Here is a 27,636-nt window from a genome sequence, read left to right on the forward strand (position 1 = left end):
ATGTGGATTTCAACATCTAAGCTTTTCTAAATAAACAGCACGAATCTGGTTTGTGGCTTTTGTAAGAAAATACATTATGTTTTCACCAGTTTTCTGAACCAGCTTTATACCTGTCTACCCATGAATTGCTGCGTACTTGACAGCAGAAAGATTCTTGAACATGGAGCTTGAGATGTGTTTCTTTCCCCCAGCCGGTCTGAAGCACGTATCTCACAAAAAAGACAGCAATTTTGTGTACAATTTCCATGACCATCTGTCCACAGTGGTGTAAAACAGTTACCTCTCTCGAAGGAGGCATGCATACTGCATGACCTTTAAAGGTGTCTCTGGAAATGGTGCACAGGCAGTGAGCATTCCCTTCAGTATTGTCTTAAAAAGTATTATTCAACACAATTAAAGTAGAGAGAATTGTGTCAACATTTATTTGTTAGAATAAATAAGTAGGGCTCACGTTGCGTCTTTAAGGATTTTGGACAAACGTCAAATGGGCAGATACAGAACCAAACGGAGGAGAAATATTACTATAAATTATTTTAGTCAAGGGGTTTCCTTTAAAGTGATGCTTCTTTATGTCTCATTAAAAAAGACATGATCATAGCTTGCTTGCCAGAAGATTGCTGACATACAGTACATGTTTAGGTTGCATTTCTCATACGTACAAAAAGCTTATTTAGAAAGTTTTTTTTTTTTTTTTGTTAAATGTATATTAGCAAAACTAGTCATGAATCCACATTTTAACATATGACGAAGGCATGTCCTGGGATAGGTGCAGCTTAAAAAGGATTATCAGTGGTAAACTGTTTTTGGGGGAATCATAATCATTTGATGGACTGCATGATGGAGTTGTGGTTTAATCAAGAAAAATGGTTCATGGCCTCAACCTTCAGGCTGGCAGTGTCTTTTGTGTGTTTTTTCTGAGTACTTCAAGTGTCTTTTTCAATCCATTGACATACTCCTCCATGCTGTATTCGTAGAACTCACTTGTACCACAGCAAAGCTGAATACGGACAGCTTAATGAAGTAATTGGACTTGAGAAAACAGAAAATGACAAGTGCAATATGTACATTTCAGCACCTAAAAATAAAAATGCTTACAATGTTTTCCCCACCCTATATTTTCTTAATTCTTTTTGCTTAACTGCAGTGATTGAGCCATCAAAAAGAGTTGCTGCCTCTCTGAATGATCCGCCAACAGGCACACAAACACACTGACGAGGTGAGATGTGTGCTGCTTGGCATTCGACCCCTCCACTCACATGTCCACATGTGGCTATTTGTTCAGTAGAAGACAGACCGAATGCAATCAAATCTCTCTTGGTCCACTCTTTGGGGAGAGACAGCACACCAAATTGGATTCACTTACAAATAACATTTGGACTGTGTGGAAAGGCTAGTTGTTAGGCAGCAGGTCAAAAATTACAGGAACACTGTGCCAAGTGAAGCTGAGAACTGATGCATGCGAATACTTTTTCAATCTTGCCCTTGTTCCCATTGTTGAAATAGTTTAAAATGCTCTGCGTACTACCTCGATATATTTCTTCGTGTTCCCATTCAACAACAACCTTACTATAGATGTACCTCAACTATAAGTCCATACATGTATCCAAGGTTAATGCTCATAATAACTGTCGACAAGCATGCACCTTAAATATAAACGTCACGGTGCAGCTGTGTATACGCAGGCTTACAAAAATCTTTTGTGCCTGCATGAAATGCAATAAATGCCCAAAGTGGTATCATTTGATTTACCTCAGCTGAGTCTAAAGGCTGAAAACGTTCCAATGGAAAATAACTTGGATGAAGTAAAAATACAAGGAGGTTATTATATGCATGTAATGATTTTGATCATTTGTTCAAAATCCTGGCGCAGGACTCCTTTTGACTACTCAAGGTTGTTAATCTTATTATGTTTTTTAAAATGTTCAAATTGAATGAGTTTTTCCAAATGGAGTTCAGTTTCTTTTCCCGTCTGATTGTAGTGAAACAACGAGATTAATAAAATAAATATGTTTTACCGGACGGCATTGTCCATCCGAGACACAGTGAGGTAAGCAGCCAGGTTGGCGGTGTAGGACGAGCACACGATGAGGGTGAAGAGCCACCAGCTGCCCATGACGATACGCAGAGCCACGGATCCCAGGATGGAGTCACTGCCTGTGGGGTTGGCACATTTAGGGTTAAAAACTGGCCTCAAAGACACATCTTCATCTGTTCTCTTGCATTGCCTCAGAACTACAAACAACAATTACTTTCATTGATTTGTCTGATATCTTTTTTTTTCCTCAGTTAATGGATTGTTGTGATGCCCTGAGCCCAAGACAATGCATTCAGATTTGTTTGAGTGGAAAGAAAGAAAGAAAGAGAAAGAAAGAAAGAAAGACTTTATCGATCCTCTTGTTCTTCAAGTGTTACTGAAGCTACGGTGCTCGCCAGCTGTGCTTCACCAAGCCACAGCTGGGCTAATACTGTTGATTCAATGTGGCTGTGATTGTTGGCAACATATGTTGCTGCTAGATTTTCGATCCAATATATCAGTGTGCAACGGAGAGTCTTCTATCTAAGTGTAGTTTAAAAATTAAAAAAATATTCAAAACACATTAAAAAAAAAAAAATCCCAGATGTTTTAGTCTGTCGGGGGTCAACTTGGGCCAGTTGGACTGGCAATGCACCATTGGGCACTCAGAATAATTTAAAGTAATTGCATTTATTTTTAATAATTTATTATGACAAAGTCGATGTGTATTCAACTCCATGCCTTTTGAAATGTTACTTGCATACTTTTACATTTCATTTGACATCCATAACTACTTGCTTTTAGCCGTTGAAATTCATGCATTCTTCATCTTTTCCCCAGCATATCCTTTTCCTTGTCACTCTTTTTCTTCCACAATGATCTCATTCTACCCAAAGATCCCCAAAACAGATCATGAGGTGCCTGAGAAGAATGTCGGCACATATTGTAATTTTGGAGAGCAGAGCTATATAAATGTCATCTGAAAGATTCACGGATATCAAATGTGATGAAAAAATATTTGTCTGAAAGTGTGACAATCAACGTTGCTGCACCCTGAGGACAGCGTTGGGGAAAACAGGAGGCTTGTCGGACACATAACATTCTGGCATCAGTCATCTTTATTGCATATGGCTTTGACTGATTTCTTAAGGTCATTGAATGTGAAATGTGCGTCTTGTAAGTTTGCTGGATCTTCCCTGACTGCAAAGGTCTGGCACTGTCTTGGAGTCTCCCTCATCTCTGAAATTAATTGATTTAGCCCTTTAATCATAAGAGAAAGGGGTTATATTCATCTTTTGGCAGTGAATCCTCAAGAACCCAGATGAAAAGCAGTCCATGTTTGAATCGGGAGATGGACGGTGTATTCTGCAATGAACATACGAGGAACAAAAACTTGCCAACTACTGCCATATCATTAAGAAATCATTGGGTGAACGTGTTTGCTAAGTGTACGTACTCTTGACAATGGCAACAGCATGCATCAGCAGTCAGATCCATATCAAAGTGACCTACGTCATTCCTGAGACAAAAAGCAATCCACTTGACTGAAACAGAAAGTGGCAACATTGAAACATGAGCCAGAAAATGACGAGGGGAAAGAAAGAAGACAGAGGAAACATGAATTTAGCTTCTCTTGAAATATAGTGGGCGTTGGGTTAAAGAAAAAAAGAGAAAAGAAGCTTGCAGGCAGTTTGCCAGACTTTGATAGATGCTGTTCAGGCTTTAACATCAGTTGCTGAAGCAGTCATTTATTCAAAATGGACAAACCTGGATCTCCACCAGAGCTAAAAATGGGATGTTCTCCTTGAGAAGGGCACCTTTAGAAAATGCTGCCCCTCAAACCAAGTCTCTACTGAATCAGCATTTGCTGCTAGTGACATCCACATGTGTTTCACTTGATTGAACATTTGTCTTACTCCTCTGTCTTTAATCGCCTGTAACAGTTTTTTTTTGTGTGTGTGTGTGTGTGTGTGTGTTTCTTCCTTTGACTCTGCTTCATTTAGACTTTGACATTTTGGAACTGCATGACTGCTGCTTGGTGTCCACTGATGTGCCAGTGAAGGCAAGACAAGAAGCAGTTTTTGGTCATTAGGTCATTGACTAACACAAGCTTCAACACCCACCTTGTTGCACAAAAGCGCCGTAGACAATCCAGATGGCGCTCTGAAGTGAAGTGGAGACGGAAGGTGGCGGATGGCCTCCAGTGTTGTTCTGACAGCGGACCGCCTGAATCCGCCTGAGCAGAAAGATCATGATTCCCACCACCGGGATGGCTGCAGCGATGCAGGCCCACACAGCCAGGTCAAATGGTGCAAGTAAAGAAAATATGTTGATCTTTTCCTCAGACTTGCGCATCAGAATTCCCACTGAATAGTCCAGGTAGCGCTTGCTGAAATCCACCACGCTCTCCCGCTCCGGGGTGATCGTGATGGCTGACACAGCCAAGTCAGCTCGCTGTGAAGGAACAGTCACATGTTTCCACATTAGGAACTTCAAAAGATTTCTTTTTTGAATGGCGGAATTATATATAACACCTTCAAATGTTATTCAGCATGAATCATTTTGGAAATTCAGATGGCTTTACCATCTCCCTTTGACTATTTGCATTAACAATGTCAAAGTAGTATGTATAAACGTTTTAGTTTTTTTTAATAACATTTAATGGGGATATTAAAAGCCACAAACACTCTACCAAACTTTACAGTTTTATTCAGAATTGTAATCAAAGCTGCAACCAGTTGCAGTTTTGGATTAGACTTATAAATTGAGCCTACTCAGGTTTACATCCTTGTGTGACTCTCAGGTTCTCCCTTCAGGGATTGCCACAGCGAATCATCTGCCTCCATCTTGTTCTATCACCTCTACTGTTACACCAACCATATCCATGCCTGTGTCATAACATTTTAGAAATAGATCTGAGAATAAGAGATTCTAGCTAAACAGCAGTGAAAACTGAACTGAAGCATGTCCAGTGCTTTTAAGTTAAAACGTACTGCCTTTGCGCTATGTATATTTATAGCTGCGCTGTTGTACTGAATTGCTCGAAGTCAGTTTTATTTCCCCACGTTATCGGTACTGGCCACAAAAAACACAGTTTTGTTTTGGACTCTAGTGAATCTCGTTGCCATTACGACTCGTGTCTGAATTTGTCAAACATTCCTTCAAACAGCAGAAATCAGACACACTTCAATCAAAGGGGGACGCCACCCACTGGAAAAAACTGATTTGTGGATAGAGGCTTTTGGCCTGTATAATGTTTGTCTGATCTTTTCCACTTTTGCTCTGCCTTGAAAATGGGCTCCGATTTCAAAACAGCATCAAGTGGCCAAATTCCCAGAAATATTATTTGGACTCAAATCTGGACCTTGACAGAGTGGGATAAAAAGGGAACTGACTAACCTTGCCAATAAGTTCTCCAATCATGCCATTCCAGGATCCATTAGGGAGTGCTGTGCCATACTTCCCGTCTGCGACTTGGTAGATGTCATACTTAAAACCAAGTATCTTGGCGAGGGCGTCCAGGACATCAATGGAGAAGCCCTTGTATCTCTTGGGCTGGCCCAGAATGTTTTCTGCCACCATCACAAAAGGCTCCTCCTGTTTGAATAAATATCGTTGGATTGGTGAAAGGCATTTTCACACAGTGCATAGCTGATGATGCTGAGAAATGTGGATGTACATGGACCGTTATCTCTGAGGCTCAAACTCTGAAAAGAATGGGCGTCCATTCAATCACAGCAATGCCATTTATCAAGATGCACCAAAACCTCCACGGGGCCATATTGGTGACTGAAGCGAGGACATATTCCGTCATCTTAAGAATAGTGGGGTGACACCATTATAAAGAGCTTCTAGGTGATCTGAGTTAAACTTCATCATAATAAAATAGTTTCCTTAGCAACTCTTGACCCGTAACACATGGCGCAATGGCAACTGCTATGGTTCATCAACGTGGAAATTGCCATTTTAAATTTATTGCACCCACCCATGGCTCTTCTTTATGGGTTGAAAGTGTCAGGGCAAAATTAAATGGTTGAAGGTGGAGTAAAGGGAGCAGAGGTAGACGAGGTGGGGAGATGGGCAGGGGGAGTAGGAGGGGAGGGGGTTAAAGCGGGCAGGGGCAAATGACTTGATTAAGTGACACTGCCAGGAAAGAGCTGAGCAGAACTTATGTGAATAAATATGGTGCTGGTAAATCAAGTGTGAAGAAGAGGAAAAATGGAAAGAGGGGGAGGTGAGGCTACTGACGGGGAGGATGAGAGACGAGACTTTGCTGCTGGAACAAGCACAAAAGTTACTTTGAGGAAAGTAGCTGCAGTATGGGAACGATGTTAGTGGACTGCAAAAGCTCCACTTTTGATGTAGACGGTGATTTAATGTTTCTGTGTTTAATGAAAAAGTGTGTGTTTTTGGTGTGTGGCATCTCCTGTCATTATGATCATCTTCATATTTTGAGATGATCTACAATGCCAAATAAAAGGTCCATGGAAATATACATTTGAACTTACCTGTTTTTTTACCCTGAGGCATCTTTAAATAGCGTGCAATCTAAAAGCGATTAGGAGCTTATTACCTGCTACACTGTGCAACATGGATTTCAGTCCACATGTTTTGTGTTTGTTTGATCATGTTTCAGTTACGAGGCTTTCAAATGTTTGCTCCGTTCATGTTTCTGGCAATTTATTTTTCCTGCAGTTTCCTTCAAAGAGAAGCAAAACTTTCTATATGTACCATTTATTCTTGTCAGATTGCTACAGATCTTCCTCTGAAGGAGAACCCTTCATTGTGATATCTGTGACAACAGGGTGCCATTAACAATTGAATAATGGAAAACAAAACTAAATAAGAATAGTTTATGATTGTCCTTACTTATGTTGAAAAAATGTTCCTGTGTAAGACTCAGAAAATCTTACAGTTTCTACTTGTGTTACTTTCTAAAGCCAATTTTACATAATATTATGAGCAATTTAGGGTCACAAATTAACCTCATATGCATGTTTTGGGACTGTGTCATGTCCACATGGGGAGAACATGCAAACCTCACACAAGACCTGACGGCTGGTAAATGACTCACAAAGGAATAACTGGGATAAAATTCTCACAGAAACGTTCATAATCCATATAATATAAGCACACTGTGGTAGCTGTGCTCTGCAAAAGTAACGTGATCTGTATCAAATATTAAATTATTAATTTGAAAGAAACAAGAACAATGCAGGAGCGAACATGTAGAGTTAAATGGATACAAAAATAATCCAAATAAATGTGTTGATGTGTTTCCTCCTAATTTGTGCTGTCTTTTCTTTCTGAGGTGTTTGCCTACTCAGTTCAGGTGTTAATGGATTCAGTGGACTCCCACAACTCACCAGTAGTGTTACGATCTTGAGCGTCACCCCCTGCATACCACTCTCTATCCGATTTTCCTTCAGGCTACCATTCAGACCACGAGTGGAGTCCCATGATGCCAGCTAATAGGAAAGAAAAAAGAAAAAAATCACATAAATGAAGAAAAGCATGTAATAACAGAAAATGGAGCTGCCCTCCAATGGACAAAAGCACTAAACACCTCGTTAATAAATCCATCAAATGCATGATGCTGTGCAGGGAAACAAAAAAAGAGGGCTGTAGCTCAGCTCATCATCCAAGTTGCCATTATGTGACTCAGTTTGTGGTGATAAGCAGTGCTGAGGGGTTAAGTTAACATCTGAGCCGGTTACCAAGACAACAAGAGTTGGCCATTAGCATGCTATCAAGACCATCTCTTTGAGTTTCAAAGCAGAATACTGAAATGTATTATTGACACACTCAGTGAGCAATCTGCGCCGAACTTTACCAGTAATCATACAGATGGAGGCCGTGATGAAGATGCAAGCCGAGGCAATGATCACAGAAGGAAAGCGCAAAGAACGGTATCACATAATCCGAGCTTTAAGCAGACTTGATGCAGATCATGTGAACCAGTGATGTGCAACAATACCAGAGATTTTCTTTCCAATCCAACACAAAGTAAAACCAACTCTAGTATCGCTGATCTCATATAGATATTCTGAACAAAAGCATGTGTGGGTTGAAAGTCAGCAAAAGATCCGACTCAGAAAAATCCTATGACTGATTTCTTACTAGTGCGAAAAAGAAATGAAGCATACTTTTTTGATCCTCTTGCGGACATTATGTGGCATTAGGTTGCTTGGAAGGTGGGCAACAGGAACAGTGACACATGGTGACTGTCAGACTTGTGATGAACCTTTGCATGTTGTGTGGGAACTGTTCTTAAAAGTGACACAAACCTGTGACGTCCAACCTGAAAGCTCTGCAAACAGTTGTGAATAGTAATGTGCATGGCTGAGTTTTAGTGAAAATATGTGTATTTAACTAAATATGTGCATAGTTTTTATTTGTTTGCTTTTTTTTTTCAGCATGATTGCACGCAGTGTTGTTGCAGTTTTCACAGTTGAAAAGTCTCCAAGCATGACCACTTCATCAGCCATTGTCGGCACCAGCAAGCATTGACGTTGTCCATCAACTCGTGAGGAAAATAGCTCCTACTTAGCAAAGTCCGTTTAAACTGTGATTGATAAAATCACACGTTTTCGTTAACCATTTAACACGAAACTCAACACTCAAAGAACCACATTCGCTATCCAATTCACAGTCTGTACTTCTCAATTTGCACATCTGGAATAAACAAAAACTATTTAAAACCCAAACAGAGGAGGTTTTAAACACAATACATGCTAGCTTGAGTTTGTTCCTTGAGTCGAAACCATCCCTCAGTTTCAAAACTCTCATTCCGTGCTGCCAACATTTTGAAGTATGTCTTGAGTCGAGAAGCTGATGTTTGTTAAATTCTTAATCAGCGCTGCGAGCAGGACATGGTTTCTCAAGGATCTGACACGTCATCTGGAGCGGTCTTTTGAGATTTGCGTTGACAGGACAAGAATAGTGGCCCAAGGTTAAACAACAGGCTTTTCTGGCCATAACAAACAGCCTTTCCCCCCCCAACACAAACACAATGAACTTCACAATGGAAAGAAACAGAGCAGAGTTAAGATGGTATGCAAAACGATTTCTGTATTTAATTTACAATACTGCTCATTTGGACCTTTGCAGTAACTGAATTGCAGAGACCAGAAAAATCATAATTGCATTTCCCTTCCATTGTTGTCAATTCTAACTCCTATTATTTTCACCCTATTTACATGTGCAACCTATTATTGCAGTTGTTGTTATCTTTCTTTTTTTTAAAGTTTTTTTTTAATACAATACAAAACACAAATACAAGAGATACAGAATACTTTCTTGTAGTTAGTTTATAGTAATAGATCTCCTTAAAAAATTGAAAACCGAGGCACAAACCATAGAAAGAGCAAGTCCTTTTTCACTATGTTTATCTCACATAGATATGTATCATATAAAAGGTAAAAATACTAATGATAGTAATATTTTCAAGATGATTTGTAGATTTTCTTTTTTTTTTTAAGTCAAAAGTAGTAAAGTAATAAAAATGGAAGTCTTTTTTGGAAAAACAAAAACAAAAAACTTGTATTGTGTTTAAAAGAAATAAAAATATCTATACTAAAAAAGCAGAAAAATACAGAATATGAAGTGAGACAAGATAAGAACACAGGCTTAATCAAGTTTATTACTTAAATGAAGTCGCCGCTTCTTTATGCTCATCTCCTGATGTTGGTTGTTTCTAAATTGGCCCAATATGTTAAACTCTTTTTAACCGCACCAAATTATGGACAGGTTGAAATAATCAAAGTGAGTGTACCTAATCTAAGTCGTATTTGCAAAAACGGAAAAGGAAAAACAACAGTTACAAAAAATACAATAGGAATCAACAAAGATGTGCAACTCTGAATATAAAATCAGGACCATATTCCTCATTTGGTGAGTTGAATCGTTTGTTTTTCAAAACATTGATCTGACAAACAAGAATATGTTGCATTACTATGTATAATTTCTTTTTAAACTGACTAATGAGGTGAATCATACGATCAACCTGCCAACTTGTGTAGGTGTGTGTAAACAGTTTCTTCGCGTGCAAGCTATCACACATAAATGTTCCCACTGCATGTTTTAAATCTGTATCAGTGTTATCTGGACGAGCTGTTACTTTTTAATATAATGTCAGGACATGCAGTACAGTCTAACCTGAAAGACCTCTGTTTTCTGCTTGTGTTGCATTACAATTTCGATTAGTTAGTTTTTATTGATATAAAGCAGTAAACAATAACATTATTACAAAAAATTAACTGTATGGCAACCTAAAAACAGAAGTGGCTGAAGCATGAGGCTTATTTTGCCGATCCACTATTAAAAGATGACAAACAAAAATCAATAATTAAACACATAACTAAATGACAGTTTAAGTTAAAAATCACTTTTACAATTCACACCATAACGTTGACTCAACTAACATCTTAAACGCTTTTTTAAATCACACAGAGAATTACACCTTTACAGTGCATCGTTAAGTCCATTCCATAATCTCACTGCTAATTCAAATAGCGTGTTTATATTAGTAAGTATGGCTGCAACATTGTCAGACTTTTAAAGGGTGCAAATGATTGTGACCACCAAAGCACGGACTGAAAATGGAACCTGTAAAATGTGCCATTAGGATGTGAGCAGCACATTCTGTAAGTTGCAGCAAGAAACTACTGAAGATAAGACTTAATCAATCATATCCCCTTGCATATGTTATCCACTTTCTCAGAAGGGACCACAGGGAACCCCCAGAGCGTCAATGCTAAGGTCGTTACACTCCCCTATTAGCCTCGCATCGAGTTTGCTGACTCTTTGTCGCAGGATTTGCCTCATCAGTACGTACAGTAAGTGTTCAGAATGTTTTGGCTCAAGTGTGTTTGCAGCCGTGCCTGTGTGTTTGTGTTGCTGGGCGTGTGTTAGGGCAAAGTGTCAGTCTTCGTTGCCCGCTTCATAGGGGGGCTATTTTCCCCATGAGCAGCTTTGTCCTCGGTGGGGAAAAAAAACAAAACACTGAGCAATCTCTGCTGGGCAATGTGAAGAACACTGAAGAGGAACCCTTTTACTTCACAGAGCTTTGCACACCAGCACGCCACCGGGAAGGTTACAAACAATACATAGATGAAAGCCACACACCCAGTAACTGAGGATGTAACACATGGATAGACACGCTGCAGTCTCTTATTACCAGCTGAGGAAGCAGTACTGCAGATCAATATTTGCTTTATGTAAATCTATTTCCGACAAATGAAATATGAAGACATGTGCAAGGACGTGGCACTGAAAAATGAAGGTGCATTTAGATCGAGATCTACCCTGTTCCTGGACATCAAACCTGTTAAAAAAAAAAAAAAAAAAGATTTTCTCACTTTTTCCTGGTTGTGTCTTTGAAATGTCAGCTCAATGAGGTTTTAAAGATTTAGAGAGTCATCCCATGAATATGCATAAGGTTAACCATCAAGACAGGACAAAGTACAATACCATAGAGGAATGTAGTAGAATGAAAAAACATAAAACATTTCTCAAAACTCCAAACTGCACCAAGTGGGTTTCACATTATGCAGTTTAAAAAGTCACCGTGATAACAGTGAAACTGTTTAACGAATGGTCTGCAATGAGGCTGAGTAGATGCCATTGACTATTTTGAGAACAACAAAGGGAAGAGAATAGCCCTCCCTTGTTCAACTTGTTTACTTTTTCACACAGCAAGTACTGGGTTCAATTTCATAGAAACATACATTGTGTGGAGTTGCATCTGTAGCCTGCAAGAGCTGCATCCATTCAGCACGTTCAGCCAATCAGACACTTACAGTTCGACAAGCCTATCACAATGGCACGCACCTTATCGAGCAAAGCTCTTTTGTCTGACTCAGCGAGCGGACTGACATGACCGTGTACTGCATCTGTGTACGTCCATCACACAGTTATTGCTTGTCTAACTTACAGCTTGCACGAGGTGTCTTGGAATAAATACATCCTATTTCAAACTGCTTTCATAGTTTGTAATGGTGACAAAACTTCTCAAACAAACAAACAAATACATAAATACAAGTTGTTAATTTTGAAAAAATCAATTTGTGATATCAAGCAGGAAGTTGTAAACTAAAGTGAAAACTTCCAGCAGTGGGCGGTGGTATTGCATCATGTACTTTGTTCTCTATAATAAACTAGAACAATACAAGAACGGGCTGGCTTGACATTGATGGGCAGCACAATTACTGGGTTGTTTTGAGGTGATGATTTTACATTTGCAGCATGTGAAATTGATATGCTTCACTTAAGTACCATTCAGTGCTCGGGCTCAAAGCTGCACATGATTGTACATGTCCTTCTCATACCACCGGTGGCCTCTGTGACTGTTTCTGCTTCTCTTCAAAAATCCATTGTATCATACGACTTATGCAACGTCCACTTATTTTCTTCATGTTCCTCGTTTGCTTCCTCCATCCAGAAAAGGGCAGTAGTGGCGAAGGCCACATTATCTCTGATCACCAGACACACAGCAAAAAAAAAAAAAAATAAAATCTTAATTCTGGCAATTTAAATGAGTCCAAACACGAGCCATCTTATCTGTCCTGATATACTCCAAATGACTTTGGCAGACATGGCGCCAGTCTATCACTGAAGTCTCTAATAAGCAACACGAGGCAGGATTCACTCTATAAAACTATGTCATACAGCAAAATGGGGAAATTTAGATGAAAGGAGGGAAAGGAAAGGAAAAGAAAGATGCAAAGAGGAATCAAGTTGAAGTGAGTTCAAACAGAAAACACTCAAACTGAAAATCCGCAATAAGAAAACTGCCATCCATGTCAATTATCTTGATGTTTACATTTTCCCAGTTTTTGTTGTTGTTTTTTTTTGTCATTTTTGCATTCATTTACTGTAATTGCTCCTTATGCCGAGTGCAGTTTGTGGTATTCGAAGAAAAACACTAAGCACATTATCTGTTACAGAAGTGAGATCAATGCAGCATAAAAGGCATTTATTATTCCTTTACATTTTTTTGCATATAATGCATTAACAAAGAAATAAAGATCTGCACATAGGGTATAAATACACAGTGAGCCAGTGTAAAGCACTGACTCTGTTCCCAACTCATTAGAATCACTTCTGACTGGAAAAACCTGTTCGACTTCACCTTTTGAAGATACGAGTGCGACAAAGAGCAGATAGTGTAGAAGATGTGATGCATTTGCAATAAACCCCAAAACTAAGGCTGGTGGCATTTGTTTGGTACTGTTTATAAGATGGATTGGGAGGCATGAGAGAGCATACATTAAGGGATGTTGAGAGATACCATCCACTTTTCATCCAATTATTTGAGACTCTCCAGAGGATTTCCTTTCAGGCAGAACAGTGAGGCAGCAGGAGCAATTGTTAGTGGCTACGTCCAGTTTAGTGCTTCCCTCTTATTGCAGACAGTTGTGAGGAAAAGCAATTTGCAAACGATGACATTAAAACACATTACAGTATTACCATAGCACAGAATTAGAATGTGACTGTGACTGTATTACTGCAGTCCATATAGCTAAATTGGATAGTGCTGATAACAGTGATCATAATAGAATTAATCATTGCTAAAAAGAAGCTTTAAATAATTTGTTGATTTGGTTGATGCAAATTGTCTACGGAGGAATTTCTGCTCTACAGGTGTCTGGCACCATGTAGAATAGCTTGCAATAACATTAACATAAACATCTAATTATTATGTTAGAGATGGGAAATTATACATTGAAGGTAGAAATAGGGAGCAACTGCACCATTACAACAGTATAATGAATATGTAAATTCATGTAATGATAATTCCGGTTTTCTGTTTTGGCCACTGAGTCACTTTATCCACTTATCCAACTTATCGTTATCCACCTGTGGATGAGAACCCCAGCAGATAGGGGAGGTTTCAAAACACTGTGGGAACCAGGAAATGAACCTCCACAAGGATGACAGCTCAATGCAAATTAATTGCAGGATAAACAGCACAATCTACCCCCTGCAGATTTATTGTTGGAAACAGAGAAGTGCCCTTTAGAGGCATTTTAATGTCATTTGTGCTTTGTGAGTAATTGATTAGTAGGGTTCAGAGGTAGAAGGAATACATGTGTGATCAACTACTGCCTTGTTTCAATTAAAAAACGTTTTTTCGCAATATAATCTGTTTCTCATCACCACTGTAATTATTGCCTCCCACCTGGAAAGTAGTAGTGGCAGTGATGGTGGATAGGAAACTGGTCATTCGATGTTTTTGCTATATGGGCTCGTTGGCCAGATTGCAGCCTCTTGTTGGCCAGTTTTGGCCCATGGGCCTTGTGTTTGACAACCCAGATCTCATGTCTTGTTTCACAGAGTAGCGGCTGTATGTGTCACATTGGTAAAACCACTTCAGTGAAACATAGAAGTAATAATAATGAGGTAAATCGAAAAAGCAACCAAGACTCCAGATCTATTTTAAGCAACGCACCGGCATCATATTTCACTTTCATAAAAATGGCTTTCATTTATTAAATGTGAGCTTGTTTTTCACTTTCCTACAGAGGGTTATAGGCCGCTTTTTCAGGTTATTACCAACAGCTCAGGGTCTTCAGAGATGGCATGCAATGATACATGTATAGTACAATTTACTGTGCATTACACATCCCGAAATATGCATTTTGACACACACTACGACCAGAAAATTTGAGAGAGGACAATTTTCAGATGGCTATTATGGCGCATATGCAGACTATCAAACACACATATGGTCGAGGATTTGTGTGTGTGTGTGTGTGTGTGTGTGTGTGTGTGTGTGTGCGTCTGCGTGTGCGTGTACAATACCCCCAATGTGAAGACGTTTGAAAAATAACTGAGGAGTGATGCATGCATGCCTGGGTAAGAGGAACAATTACATTCAAATGAATTGACTTTTCTCCATGAGAGCTTGGTGTAAGCTGGAAGTCATTAGCAATATCTGCTTAGAGACGAGCTGACACATCAATAAGAGCAAACCGGGAAACCAAAACAACAACAACAGCATCGATCACTCTGCATCAGCACTGGATGGTGGCGAAAACTCACAGTAGCCATCCAGGAAATAGTATTTCAGTCTTCATTACAGTTTCTAACCAGAAAGACGCCTCATCTAAGAACCATCAGGCTGGGAAGAAAATGGTCTGAATGCAGATAAATGATGATGGAGAGGGAGGAAAACGGTGCTGAGAAATGAGGAGTAAGTGTTAGGAAAGATGGGGGGGGGGGGGGGGGGGTGACCAGAGAGGAGAGGGTGACCAGAGAGGAGAGGATGAGCAGGATTGGAAGATAGAGTGAAAAGATAAAAGGGACGAGAAAAGGACAAAATCAGGATGGCTCTGAGGAGATGGATATGGGTTGGCAGCTGGAGTACAACATGAAATCAGTGTTACACTCTACTTGGGGAAAAAAAAACCTAACAAATCAAAAAAGTGGGGAGCGCGTTATTATATTGCAGTACAAATCAAGTAATGGTGGGGTGTTTTGCAGCCGTGGTCATGTGTTTTACACAAAGCGGGCCGAGAAAACTGCTGAAAGTACAGATAGATAACCTATTATAAAGACACAGAGAAGAAGGGTGTATGAATTCAGCTCTGTTTTTGCACAGTGAATGGTTCTGGCACTGCGACATGGCAGGTAATGAACAACAGTACTGAATGCATTTGGCAACCCATTATCTGCCCTTGCCGTCCCCTTGTGTCTCTAATGATTTTGAGATACAAGCGCCCACATGTTTGCGTACTCCCCGGCCTTCGTTTTGTGTTTGCCTGGTGACATGCTCCCACCATCTGTGATCCCAACCAGCCTGTACAAGACAAGTTCATTTGTGAATTCACCTCGGGGCTCGGCAAGTTTGCATTAGATCAGACTGTTTCAGCGTGTGATCTCGCTGACAAACATCGATGTGCTTTTTATGTTTGTGTCTGTATCGCTCTCTGTCCTCTGAGCTAATGCTAATGGTCACAATATGATGAATTGGCTTCATGATTTCAGTTAGGCTGAGTGGTGATTAAATCTTCATTACCGCTTCTGGTCAGTCCTGCTCTACATAGATTGCCAAGAACCTCAATTCTTCTTCATTTCTGCAAGAAGCCTCTGACTGAATCAGGACAAACAGACACAAATAAATGACTGCTGAGAGATGACTACACAAATGATGCTTTTAATCTAAAAAAAAAAAAAAAAAAAAACGACAACACATTTCTGTAAATAATCTGCATGTAAATTTCTCTGGTCATCACACTGCCAGCGTTAAACCAGCTAAATTGAAGTGATTGTATTGTGTTCTGCGACAAAGCTTGACATAAACACTTAGCTGTGAGTACCGGGTTTATTTATTTAACTCTCAGGTCATGACAAGCCAAAATGGTTGGTGTGATGAAATGGAAGATTAGAGCTGAGAGAGCTGTTTAATTCAGGAGCTCCAGTAGAGGGCACCCATATACCTGACATCTCACTGACAAATGTTAAACCCTGTGACCACAGTGCTTACAGATCAGAGAGAAGATGATTTAGATGATTTTTCTTTCTTTTTTGTCTGTCAGGTAAGCTAATTTAACACACACACACACACACACACACACACACACACACACACACACACACACACGCACACGCACACACAATAGTTTCAACAAAAGATATCCAAGGATTTTAGGTCCTCAGAAATAAGACTGCAAAATTGTATTTGCGACCATGATTTCAACAAGGTATGCCGTATGTTGTAATATAATAATCAAACCCAGGTTGTAATAGAAATGTCATTGACCATTGTCCTTCACCTCGATCAAACAAGCCTGTTTGAAAAGACTCTCCAAATACAATACCACTCGGTCTGCCGGTATCAGAGCTGTTGTTTAAATATGACTGAACGCTACACTGTGGTGACCATGGCCACATCCTCAGCATTTTGACTGTACTGCCCCATCAAATAGCCTATTTTTCATGAAATAGTAAGATTTAAGATATCTGATATGTAACTGTAATTAATTCACAATTTTTTAATTATAAATCTATGTATCATTTTCTGAATTTTCACAGATCTTTACAACAGTTTTGAAACTAAAGCTACACAAAAATATATAAATAACCAGGAAAAATGACACCAGGATATTCTGCCACAAACTGCAATAAACACTATAGAACTGGGATGTCAAACACATTTCAGTCCAGCAGCTGCATACAGCCGACTTCCATCGGGAGTGTGCAGGACCGGTAAAATAGTGCCATAATAACCTTTTATAACACATTTTAAAGGTTTATTTATTGTGGTGGTTAAGAGTACACTTGACGTGATTGAAAATGTCTATATTCTTGCAAAAACCAAACAGTTACTACCAGAATTGACTATAATCTCAACATAAATATTATTTTATTGATCTGTTCTGGAGCAAAACACAATAACATTTTGGAACCCCCCCCCCCCCCCCCCCCCCAAAAAAAATGCATTGCGTTCTACGTCACATCCTCTCAACCCTCGCCCCGCCCACTTGAAAGTCCGTTTGAAACAAGATCCGAAAACGCTGTTTTGAAGGGGACTAGGTTGCGCTTGAAAAATACGGACCCGAGTTTGGGGTGCGTTCATATTTCCCCAAACGAAACAGACTTTCCCAGAAAGTCCCTGATGACAACTCTGGTACGCATCAAACAGGGGATTGTGAACACGCCCAAAGCCAAACATGGCATGCCATTATCCTGCCTGACAAACAGTATGGATGAAAGAAAATAAAACTGAAAAACTGGCTCCAATCTAGTTCTTAATACACAGAACTGACCACAAAAACGTAAGTGCTTTACATTGTTGCTTTGGAATAATGACAAATGGTTCAATTAAACTTTGATCACTCTTCTTTCAGAGAACGAAACACATTAAAACAAAGTCCAAGAAAGCTTATTCTTATCAGTACCCGCTCTTCCCTCAACACCTACATAATGGACAGTTATGTAAGTCCGTGCAAAATTGCCTCCACCAACAAAAACCTTCTGAAATATACCTCTGTGTTGAAGCTCTTGCTGAATGCCATGTGGTTTAATGCATGGACTATACAACTGTGACATCATGCAGTCCGAGATAGAAAAAGGCATGGCACCCTGCTGTGGAATAAATTGCTCAAACATATAGCACAGGCACAATTCTTTCTAAAGACATGGTGAAAGGAGAAAACAACCAAGCTCAAAAAGGATGTGAAAAAAGTGGAAGAAAAACACATTAAGACATTTAGCTTTGTGCACAACATTTCCCGAACATTCAAACAGATAAGACTATGAAAAAATAAATGTTTTATAGTGACTTACCCGCTTTACATCTTTCCCGAATGTCTCACTGTAGCTGGTCCCAAGAATCTCAAATTGTACATGAGAATTAGAGCCTTCAGCTCGGAAGTCCATCAATCCTGTCAGCCCACTGATCCGCCCCTGTCACAACAACGGCAAAATACGGTTAGTGTGAGAGGTGCACAGGAGAGGAAGAGGAGAAGAGTGACTTCTTATTGTAGTCTTTATTCAGGTGGTTCTGGTTAAGAAAAAAACAAAAAAAGACTGCAAGGTCAAAACTTCGCGACCAACAAGCCCATGCATGAATTGCTTGCAAGGCTTTTCTTTGAGAGCGATTCACAAAATCCTATTTATGTTGAGTTGATTATTTTTTTATGCTATTGGCACATTTAATGACAATAATGAATTCAAAGAAAAAACATTCTGAATAAGCAATGCAAATGTGAACGAAAAGCGCAGGCTTTATTGTGCATTACTGTGATGTGGGGCGACATGTAATTATCGTCATTCACCATGTGTCACACCACAAAATGTTTCCAAATGATCCCTTCAATTTTACATCCACAAGCTCTTTGTGAGCCTTTTAACTCAATAATGTGAGATATTCAAAGGAAACCTACATAAAATCAGATCAATACTGTCTTGTTGATAAGATTCAAAATTACATCATTGAGCATTTTCAAATAATTGAAGCCTGTAATAGAAAGTAACATTTTGAGTCAGGATTCGGTTTCAAATACATCAACAAAACAATGTGAGGGTGTGTTCCTTCTTCATGCTCCATGTCATCTTATGTTACACATTAGATTAAACCAGCATGATTCTCGACACAGCAATGAAAAATTCCATTATCAGATTGAAATGGATGCCATCGAGCCACTATCCAGTATATGAGGCTTTCTTTCAATGTGGGAACCGAAAGAGTTACACAAGCACAACGAGATCAAAGCCTCGAATCTGCCACAAATCCATCCTAACGCCAAACGTGGAGCTCACATTTAAAATTCTGCTTCCTTCAGGGCATTTTAAAAATAACTGCATCTGAATCGGAGTTTCCTGCAGGGATCATAGCAGCTGAACACACTTTCCTGTGGAGCGTTTTGACTGTTTAAACTACCTTTCCACTGACTAACACATTTATCAAAACCTTAGCAGCAGATCTCTCATGAGAGATTACTCATGATCATTCATGACAGGTGGCTGTTTTTTTTTTTTTTTTTAAACAATGGCAAATGAAAAGCAACAACATATTTCTTTCATTCAAATACCTTTTGGATAGTGTCCAACATGGACCATCCTCCGTTCCATGGTTTGGTTGACTTCCTCATGCAATTAAGACTGGCCATACTGTGCCACTTTCGGTCTTCCAGCTTCCTATAAAAGGCATTGGCCAGCATCAACACGCTGTCGTACAAGTAGAGGTTGGAAACCTGGTGGGATGAAAAAAACAAACAAAAACAAAATAGAGTCAGTTCTTGGAACTCTTTTAAAAGTTTGTTTTGGTAACACGGAGCACCAACTCTGGTTATAAAATATATTCATTTTTGGGTGTTCCAAGAAATCCAACACATCCCCACAGTGAACCTTTTCAGTGAAACTGTGACACAAAAGTACTTGTCTGTCAGTCTGACTGCAGTCTGTGAGGTTGGAAGATAAAGGTAAAAAAAAAAAAGTCTCACTTGGAAATAGAGTGGTTTTTCTATATATGACAATGTCAATGCAACCTTTTGGTGCCATGATGAAGACCTACTTTCTGTCTTGATTCACCATGGCCCAGTTCTGGATTTGGAGGAAACTTTCTGGTCAAGCACTGGGGGTGATTTGCTGCACACTTACGGGATGTGACTCTCGGCAGCTGGTGAAACAACGTGCATGAGACAAGGGGAGCAATACTACTGTGGTCTGATACTGGAAACCGCGATTATTTCTCGTTCACTGATCATTTGTCAAACAAATTTCCGAACTACCATCAGTGCATCTGTCCACTGCCTCGTGTCTTCATGTGACAGTGAAGTTGATGAGTCCTCACGGTCGAGTCAAGTGAAGTCGTCCCAGGGAAGCATTACAAGCTGCCACTCCAGGCTTTAAGTCTGTGACATGTTTATACTTCTCTCGAAGCCTCTCAGTTGCAAGACAACCTACAAGTCAACTTAGCTTGCCGCAAGGTCATGGAGTCGAGAGCTGAGGCCAGGTGAAATGTAACCTGGCAGCTCCGAACGTCTCAGGTCAGCCACAGCCAATGGCGTATGAACGGAATTAGCGCAGAGGGCCACTCCTCACTGTTTTCCTATTCTGATGAATGCTTAAACTGCCATTACCCGATATTTAACCCTCTTTCATGTGAATTATTGAGGACTGTGGGTGCGAGAGCCACATGGTTTTGCCATCTGTCCAGAGTATGGACAAAAAGCAATGTGAACATTTCAGTAGAGCTGCAGGGAACACAGCCATTGCACTCCAGATGGATTGAGCGAAATAAAAAAAATATAAAAAAAAGTCTGAGAGGTGTAAGGAAGCACTCGTCACTCTGTATAGAAAGTAATAAGTGGTGAGGTGAGCAAGGTCACTTTGAAGACTCAAAGTGGAGAATGACATTGTGTTGGAGAGATAACAAAGCTCTGCTGCATATCGTCTCCATTGATCCCTTTTGTCATTGACTGAATTTACCTTTGGTTGGGTCTCTGGTTGATAAATCCGTAATACAAATCATAGATAAGAGAATTTGTCTTTACAGCATATAGTACTGTTCACTACAAAATCCTTGTCCTATCTCTGCATTTTATATTAACAGGTAATTTATTGATTTTAGGTCATCTCTAATCTGGGAATGTTGCCATCTTTAAACAGATTTTACATGTCAATAAAAAAAAAAACACGCAAAATAACAAGCTTGTCCCTCATTCAAAACAATAATCAACTCTGTACTGTCAATTACTCCCCAGATACACTGCGTTGCAGTGATTTATATTCATGGGCATTCATACCCCTCATAATTATCTCACCTAGGGGGTTTGATATATATTCAACTGCATACACAATCAGTTAATATTTGTATTCACGTGGCACTCGGCAGATGCGTTCCTGCACTGCCCTGTACCTTGCATGCATGCTTTTGCTTTACAGTCGCCACTAAAACTGTGGAGAATGTATAGAATCAAACAGGAATCACGCTCATGGCCCGTCACGGTGTAAGTGATGTACAAAGAACCAAGAGGAGCCGCACCATGCTTGTTTTATGTGATATTTCTGTTGGCTGCTGGAGAAAATTGGATGAAACATGCTACCTGCTCCTCGAGCAGGGTCACTGTCCTATAAATACTCAAAGCAGACGGGATAAAATCCGCGTGGCAAAAAATGGAACTTCGCCACTCGTGGAATACTCAACACAGCCTGATCCATCATAAGGTTTCCAAGCCTGTGTTAAACATCAAAAAGCTCCAGATCTGAATCTATCTATCAACCAAAAATGAAAAAAAAAAAGAAGAAAAACACAGCTTTTTTCACTGATATAATCAGTTAAAGCAGGCTTTCAAATCTACTTTAAACAACCTTTTGACAACCAAGAAATGTATGTATATAACCATTAACTTTACATTACATGATGTAGCCCTTTAAAAAAAAATGTCATTTGCTATTATTTAAGTTTGAAAAGACAAGTGCCCTTTAGTGTGCTATATGTCTTTATTTCACTTTTGCTTGTTGCTGTGGTAACAAAATCCATCACACCCTTACAATGAATAATTCCACTTATCAAACAGCAAAAACACACATAATTTATAGATGAAAGTCATGCAATATTACTTTAAACTCCCTGACGCTGCACCCACATAGAACTTTTTATCCAAGTTCTTGACTTTCTAAAGTGTTTAACAAGAAATTAGAATATGGTAATGTTTGTTGGGAGCAAAAACAGCGAGTAAAAATGGTTTGGTAGGCCAGTTAGAAGGTCTAATCTGAAAGCATGGTCACATATTGATAAACTGGCAGAATTATACCACTTTCCAGACAGGATGCTGCTTAATTGTTTTTAACAAGGTAAATCAGGTGTCTAGTTAATATCTTTTGATTTAATTTGGCAGACGATGGGGCCACGGAGAGACATTTGCTGTTAATAAAAACAGACCAGTCCTACCGCAACAATATTTAGGAGCTTCATTAGTGAATCTTGGAGTGGCTTTTACCTCCAGGGACTGCAGATAGCCTTCCTGCGGGTCACAGAGCAGAGAGGAGATGCGGTGATTGTTCCTCATACACCGGACGTTAGTGTCTCTCCACAGAGGGAAGATTTGTCGAATGATGGTCATCCGCCCCAGAGAGCTGTAAGCCAGCTCCATGATGTCTGCATCGCTCACCTCCTGAACACAAAGACAGACAGAGGAAGAGTTGTTTTTTTTTTTGTTGTTTTTTTTTAACCTTGCTTGTCATGCAGGTCAAGTGTTGTGGCACATTTGATCATTCTTGACTCTTGCTGAGTGTGGATGCATGGCAAGAAGCTCTCATTTGTCTGAGAGGTTGGATAGGGGAATCTTAAAGAGAGATGATTCTGCATAATGGAGAAACTAAGTGAGGAGAATGTCAAGTTATTTAAATCACAACAACTGTTAAAGGCAAGTTTTGAAATGCTAACATGTGCTCAAGCATTCATGCATTTCTGAAATTGCTGTGATTTATAAAAAAAAAGAAAAGTAAGTATATTTTATTGTATTCAAATAGTCATTTTATGAAAAATTCAAATGTAATACACAATGTGGGACACTTTCTTATTCTATTATTCCCATGAAAGTGACAAATCAATGATTGTCTCAAGTGTATCCTTCAGGATAATCGTGCAGGTGACCCTTGGTCTGATTCTGTGGGGGGCGCTTGTGGAGAGGATGGGATCAATATTCATGAGACACTGAGCTGCCCGCGAGTCTCCAGAGCAGGAGGGTGGTCAATGCTGAGGCAGACAGTGAGTCTCATGGGAAAACGTTGGGTTCATATACTATCTGACAATAGAGCTACGAGGTTACGGCCGGGTCAAAAACCTAAGCAGCTCCAGGCTTCAGCAATACTTCTCCTCACATCCATGAACACGTGCTTGCTGTCCGCTTTCCTTATCGGACATTTTGATCTTTACCTTTTTGCATCAACCTCCTTGTTGTTACAGCTGGTATCTGTCCGCACTCAATGTAAATTTCTCTGAGCTTCTGCCATTGAATAGAGCCTTTCTGCTTGCTTTCAGCCCGAGGTGAATTTAATTATCCTATTATCTTTCAATCACTCATTTTCAGTCTCCTTTAAAGCTTTATCTTAATTTAATGGGCTGCCAGTCTTGTTTGTTTCATGAAATTTGAGTTTTAGTGGCCTTTTCACTTTCCCTTTATTCAACTCTGTTGTTTTCAGGCATGTTATTGTTACATACACTCAGGGTGAGGCTTGTTGGCATATATTTCTCCTTTGTCTACATTTCCACACCTGTTAGATTGTTTTTACCGCTGGGGATGATAATTAGATGAGCACTCTGTTTAGCATTGACTGTGATTAGTGCTCTCGCCTCACATTGAAAACATCCTAGGCTTTTTATGTGGAGTTTGCATGTTCTGCATCTTCTTCGTGTGCTTTATCCACAGTCAAAAAGTGTGTGGTTTGGGTCAATTAGAGCCTTTAAATTTGCCATAGGAGTTAATGTAAGTGTATTTGCCCTGTGATGGACTGATGATGTGTCCGGGGTATGCTCTGCCTTCACCCTCAGTCAGTTGGGATCAGCTCCAGCACCCAACGACCCAGAATTGGATAAAGTGGTCGAGAAGATGGATGGATGGATAAAACTTAAGTGAAGTGATACTGCCAACTCTCACACATCGAAACACACCAAATTAACTCTGAACTCACACTCGGTTTTTGGGCGAATGCTGAACTCTCTGTAAGTTCGCAAGAAATTATATAAACAAGAATGTACAAAGCTTGCTTGTTCTTATCAAAATGCTTTTTATATGTATGGTTTTGTTATAAAACCTCATTTTCAACTGCAATTGGTCTTCAGTACATACAGTTCTCAAATGTGTGTTTTAATAAAATAGGCTTTAAACTTCAAATATATTCTTTCCTCATAAATTCTTCTCAAAAACTTAGATCGAGGCATGCTGGGAAAACATCTCCACCTCACATAGCACCTCCTGTCACAAACATCCCCCCTCTGGTTTTGTCATAAATCACTCCTTGCATACTCATTTGATAAAACTGCAAAATTACTTCATAAAAAGTGAAAGAAAGTGACATCAAAGTAATTTCCCAACTCTTCAGAGCTCCCATCTTTGCATAGCATGAGTAAAAGACTCCTCAGGTGATTTCTGGCACATCCAGTTCTTCTTTTCTGATTCCTCACAGTCAGTCAGGGGGAAAACATGAATATTCATGAGTTGCCACGACACATTAATCAGACAAATTATGTCACACGGTTCACAGAGCTGAACCCTCACGTCCGAGTTAATAACTTCTTGTGCCATCCAGTCCGAGTATTCTGTCACTATCAGAGATGACACTTATGTCAAAACCTGACCCAGTGGTGACGCTGGCCAATGGGACATGGCTCACAAAATGAGTGCCTTTTAACCTCTGTTTGAGGAAAAACTGCAGACCATTAAGTCACCATTTAGACAGTGCGACCATAAATTTCTCACAGACCGCTTGCACACAAAAATTACCACTTACTTCAAGGCTAGTGACCACAGTGGTCATCCCAGGCATGTTAAATTTACTACAAGGCTTTTTTTTTCTTTCATTTTTAATATAAATGAGGCACTGCTTGATAGCCTATAAATTAAATTAGAGAATTATTTCTGACACCGGCTGATAACACGCACACTGCTCTTAAAATCTATTGCACAATTACTCCAATGATGGAGCTCTGTGTAAAACCACTCAAGGTTTCAGCAGACCACCTAAAACATAAATACAAACAAATCAAGCTGACACATAGGGAAAATATTATATTTGTGCTGCTTCGTCACTGCTATTAAATCTTTACTACACGTAAATAAAAAAAATCTTTACAAGCAAGCAGGACATGTCATTTAATTGGAAATTAAGGTACTTTTTGAGGCTGGAGGCAATTCTGCTGATTTTGAGCCTTGAAGAAAGGAAGAGCAAATTACTGTAGTATTACATCAAACTGAGTTGTTCTTCACTTTAAGATACTGATAGCATGTATATGTCCTTTAATGTGGTTTGAATTCATTTTGCATAGAAAACATAATTGGTATCCAGAAAATAACCTCAAAGTTCTATCATCCTATTATCTTATGCTATAAAAGAATAATTGACATCCAATTATCTTTTTGTTATGGAAGAAAACGATTCAAACGTCAAAAATCCCAAAGCACATGCTTTTGCTGATGTGTGAAACCATGACCTATATATTATGGGGGTTATACTATTCAATACATCAACATTTATCCAGTGTGAAATTGAAGCTTTCTTCTTCCACATCAAACAATTGAAATTATAACAATCCATAAATTATGTAAAATTGAAGGGTTTCTTATTCGGATGCTGTATTCACAGAATGTTGCACAGTGAGGATGATAATTAATTATCATGTATTTGCTTTGCATTGATTAGCATCAATCACAGAGAAGCTACAGGAGAGTATAGACTATACAGTATAATTGTCAGTAGCAACAGTGAAAATCTATCACAGTATATAATGATACTACTGCTATGTAAAGCACTGAGCACAGCCATCACTGACGTTGGTGTTTCAACAATATTAATGTAAGGTGATATACATTATTTACAGTATTGGATCCATAATCTAAATTACTTACTGGCCATTCAATCCATCCATCCATCCATCCATCCATCCATCCAGATCAAAAGTGCAATGATGAAGCAGTCATACTGATAACATACAAACAAACAAAAAGTACTCAATAGGTCCACAAGTTGCTACAGCAGTAGACAGGGGGTGTTTTGAAGGAGACAACTTAGAAATGCATAATGCCTCTATCAAATGTAGTAACCTGGTAGAAATGAGCTACTTTGAGGGAATTTGTGGTTACAACTGAATATTTGTCTCTCTCCTGTTCCAATCAAATGAATCCAACTTTGGATCACAAGGGACTGGAGTTGACCACAGCCAATTATGGATAAAGGCAGGGTAGAGCTTGGACATGTCACAATTTCGTCACAGGATAATCACAGAATGACAGACAGTCACACACATTCACATTTAGCCCTGCCAGCAAATAAGTCCTCAATTCGTCATCAGTCAGCCTAAAATCTTTCTGGATTGTGGGAGGAAACTCAAGAAAACCTATGAAAACCCATTCATGCACACACCGGTCACGTACAAACTTCAGAAACTAGCTAAATTCATGCATGCAATATTATTTATATAGCCATATAACATTATTTGCCAAGTTTCGCAGAGGAGTTTGCATTTCACTTGATGACAAAATGCATCTGCAAGTGTAAGTCAATGAAGAGATTCTATATTAAATGCAAAACAGGCCATATGGAAAGGAAATTATGTGCGTCACAGAGTTTGTTGTGCTTGGGGTTTCTGCGCAATCAACAACAAACCTGCATCAGTACCTCCCGTCATCACTTGAGGATTGTTTAATCCTCAAATTGGTGAATTAATTTAATGGTGATTAAGCAAGGACATTACAGGGCTTCATTGATGATGCTCTGAAGCAGTGCCAATAAAAACTGATTTGTGAAGAAAACCACAACAGCAGATTTCGCAGCACTGAGTCACTTCCAAATAAAGACACATCTTGCTTTACAAGTCCATAAGTCCTATAGGTGTAAATGTAAAGATGTAAAGTGTGATTAATGAGGAGGATACAGGTTTATATTTTTCTAAAATGTTTAATTTTAATGGGTTGATACTTCCATTGGAAGCTAACAACTAAAAAAACTTCAATTAAAAAAACTATTATATGCGGGTCTCCATCCAAACATACGTCCAAACCAGAAACGCTATAAGAAGCAAGTTCTGAACTGTCTGAAGTCTAGCTCTTCACAATTCATGGCAGCCTGGCAGGAAAAAGCTCAAACAAAGCAGACATTTGCCACAACATATGGTGTGAGCAGGCGTTAATGCAACCTAATTTCATGCCAAACTGCACTTCGCCGCTTGATCAACATCAGTATAACCTCAAGCTCTCAGCCACCACTGTGCTAGCCAGTTTGTTTTGGACCGAACTACACAAATCCAGCTTAAGTACAAAAACAAAGACCTCAAAGAGTGAGCCATATCACTGTGATGAAATCCATTTGGATCTAAGACAGCTTCATGAGAAGAGGATATCTTATACATGACATCAGATAGAATCACTTGGAATTAATTATCATTTGTAGGTTTT

The 27,636-nt window shown here is 39.3% G+C and overlaps 1 protein-coding gene across 1 annotated transcript in view; it reads right to left on the minus strand.

The window, feature by feature from the left end:
- grid1a (glutamate receptor, ionotropic, delta 1a) overlaps positions 1-27,636 on the minus strand; it is a gene marked incomplete at both ends in the record, with an annotated part of 231,317 nt that overhangs the window by 12,745 nt on the left and 190,936 nt on the right. The window contains 7 exons of the mRNA XM_080508038.1: positions 2,016-2,150; positions 4,134-4,468; positions 5,414-5,611; positions 7,381-7,482; positions 18,305-18,424; positions 19,552-19,713; positions 22,465-22,638. Coding sequence (XP_080364164.1) covers positions 2,016-2,150; positions 4,134-4,468; positions 5,414-5,611; positions 7,381-7,482; positions 18,305-18,424; positions 19,552-19,713; positions 22,465-22,638 — 1,226 coding nt within the window. The remainder of the gene's footprint in view (positions 1-2,015; positions 2,151-4,133; positions 4,469-5,413; positions 5,612-7,380; positions 7,483-18,304; positions 18,425-19,551; positions 19,714-22,464; positions 22,639-27,636) is intronic.

Source organism: Blennius ocellaris (assembly GCF_963422515.1).
Source record: "Blennius ocellaris genome assembly, chromosome: 13".
In the NCBI taxonomy this organism is placed as follows: domain Eukaryota; kingdom Metazoa; phylum Chordata; class Actinopteri; order Blenniiformes; family Blenniidae; genus Blennius; species Blennius ocellaris.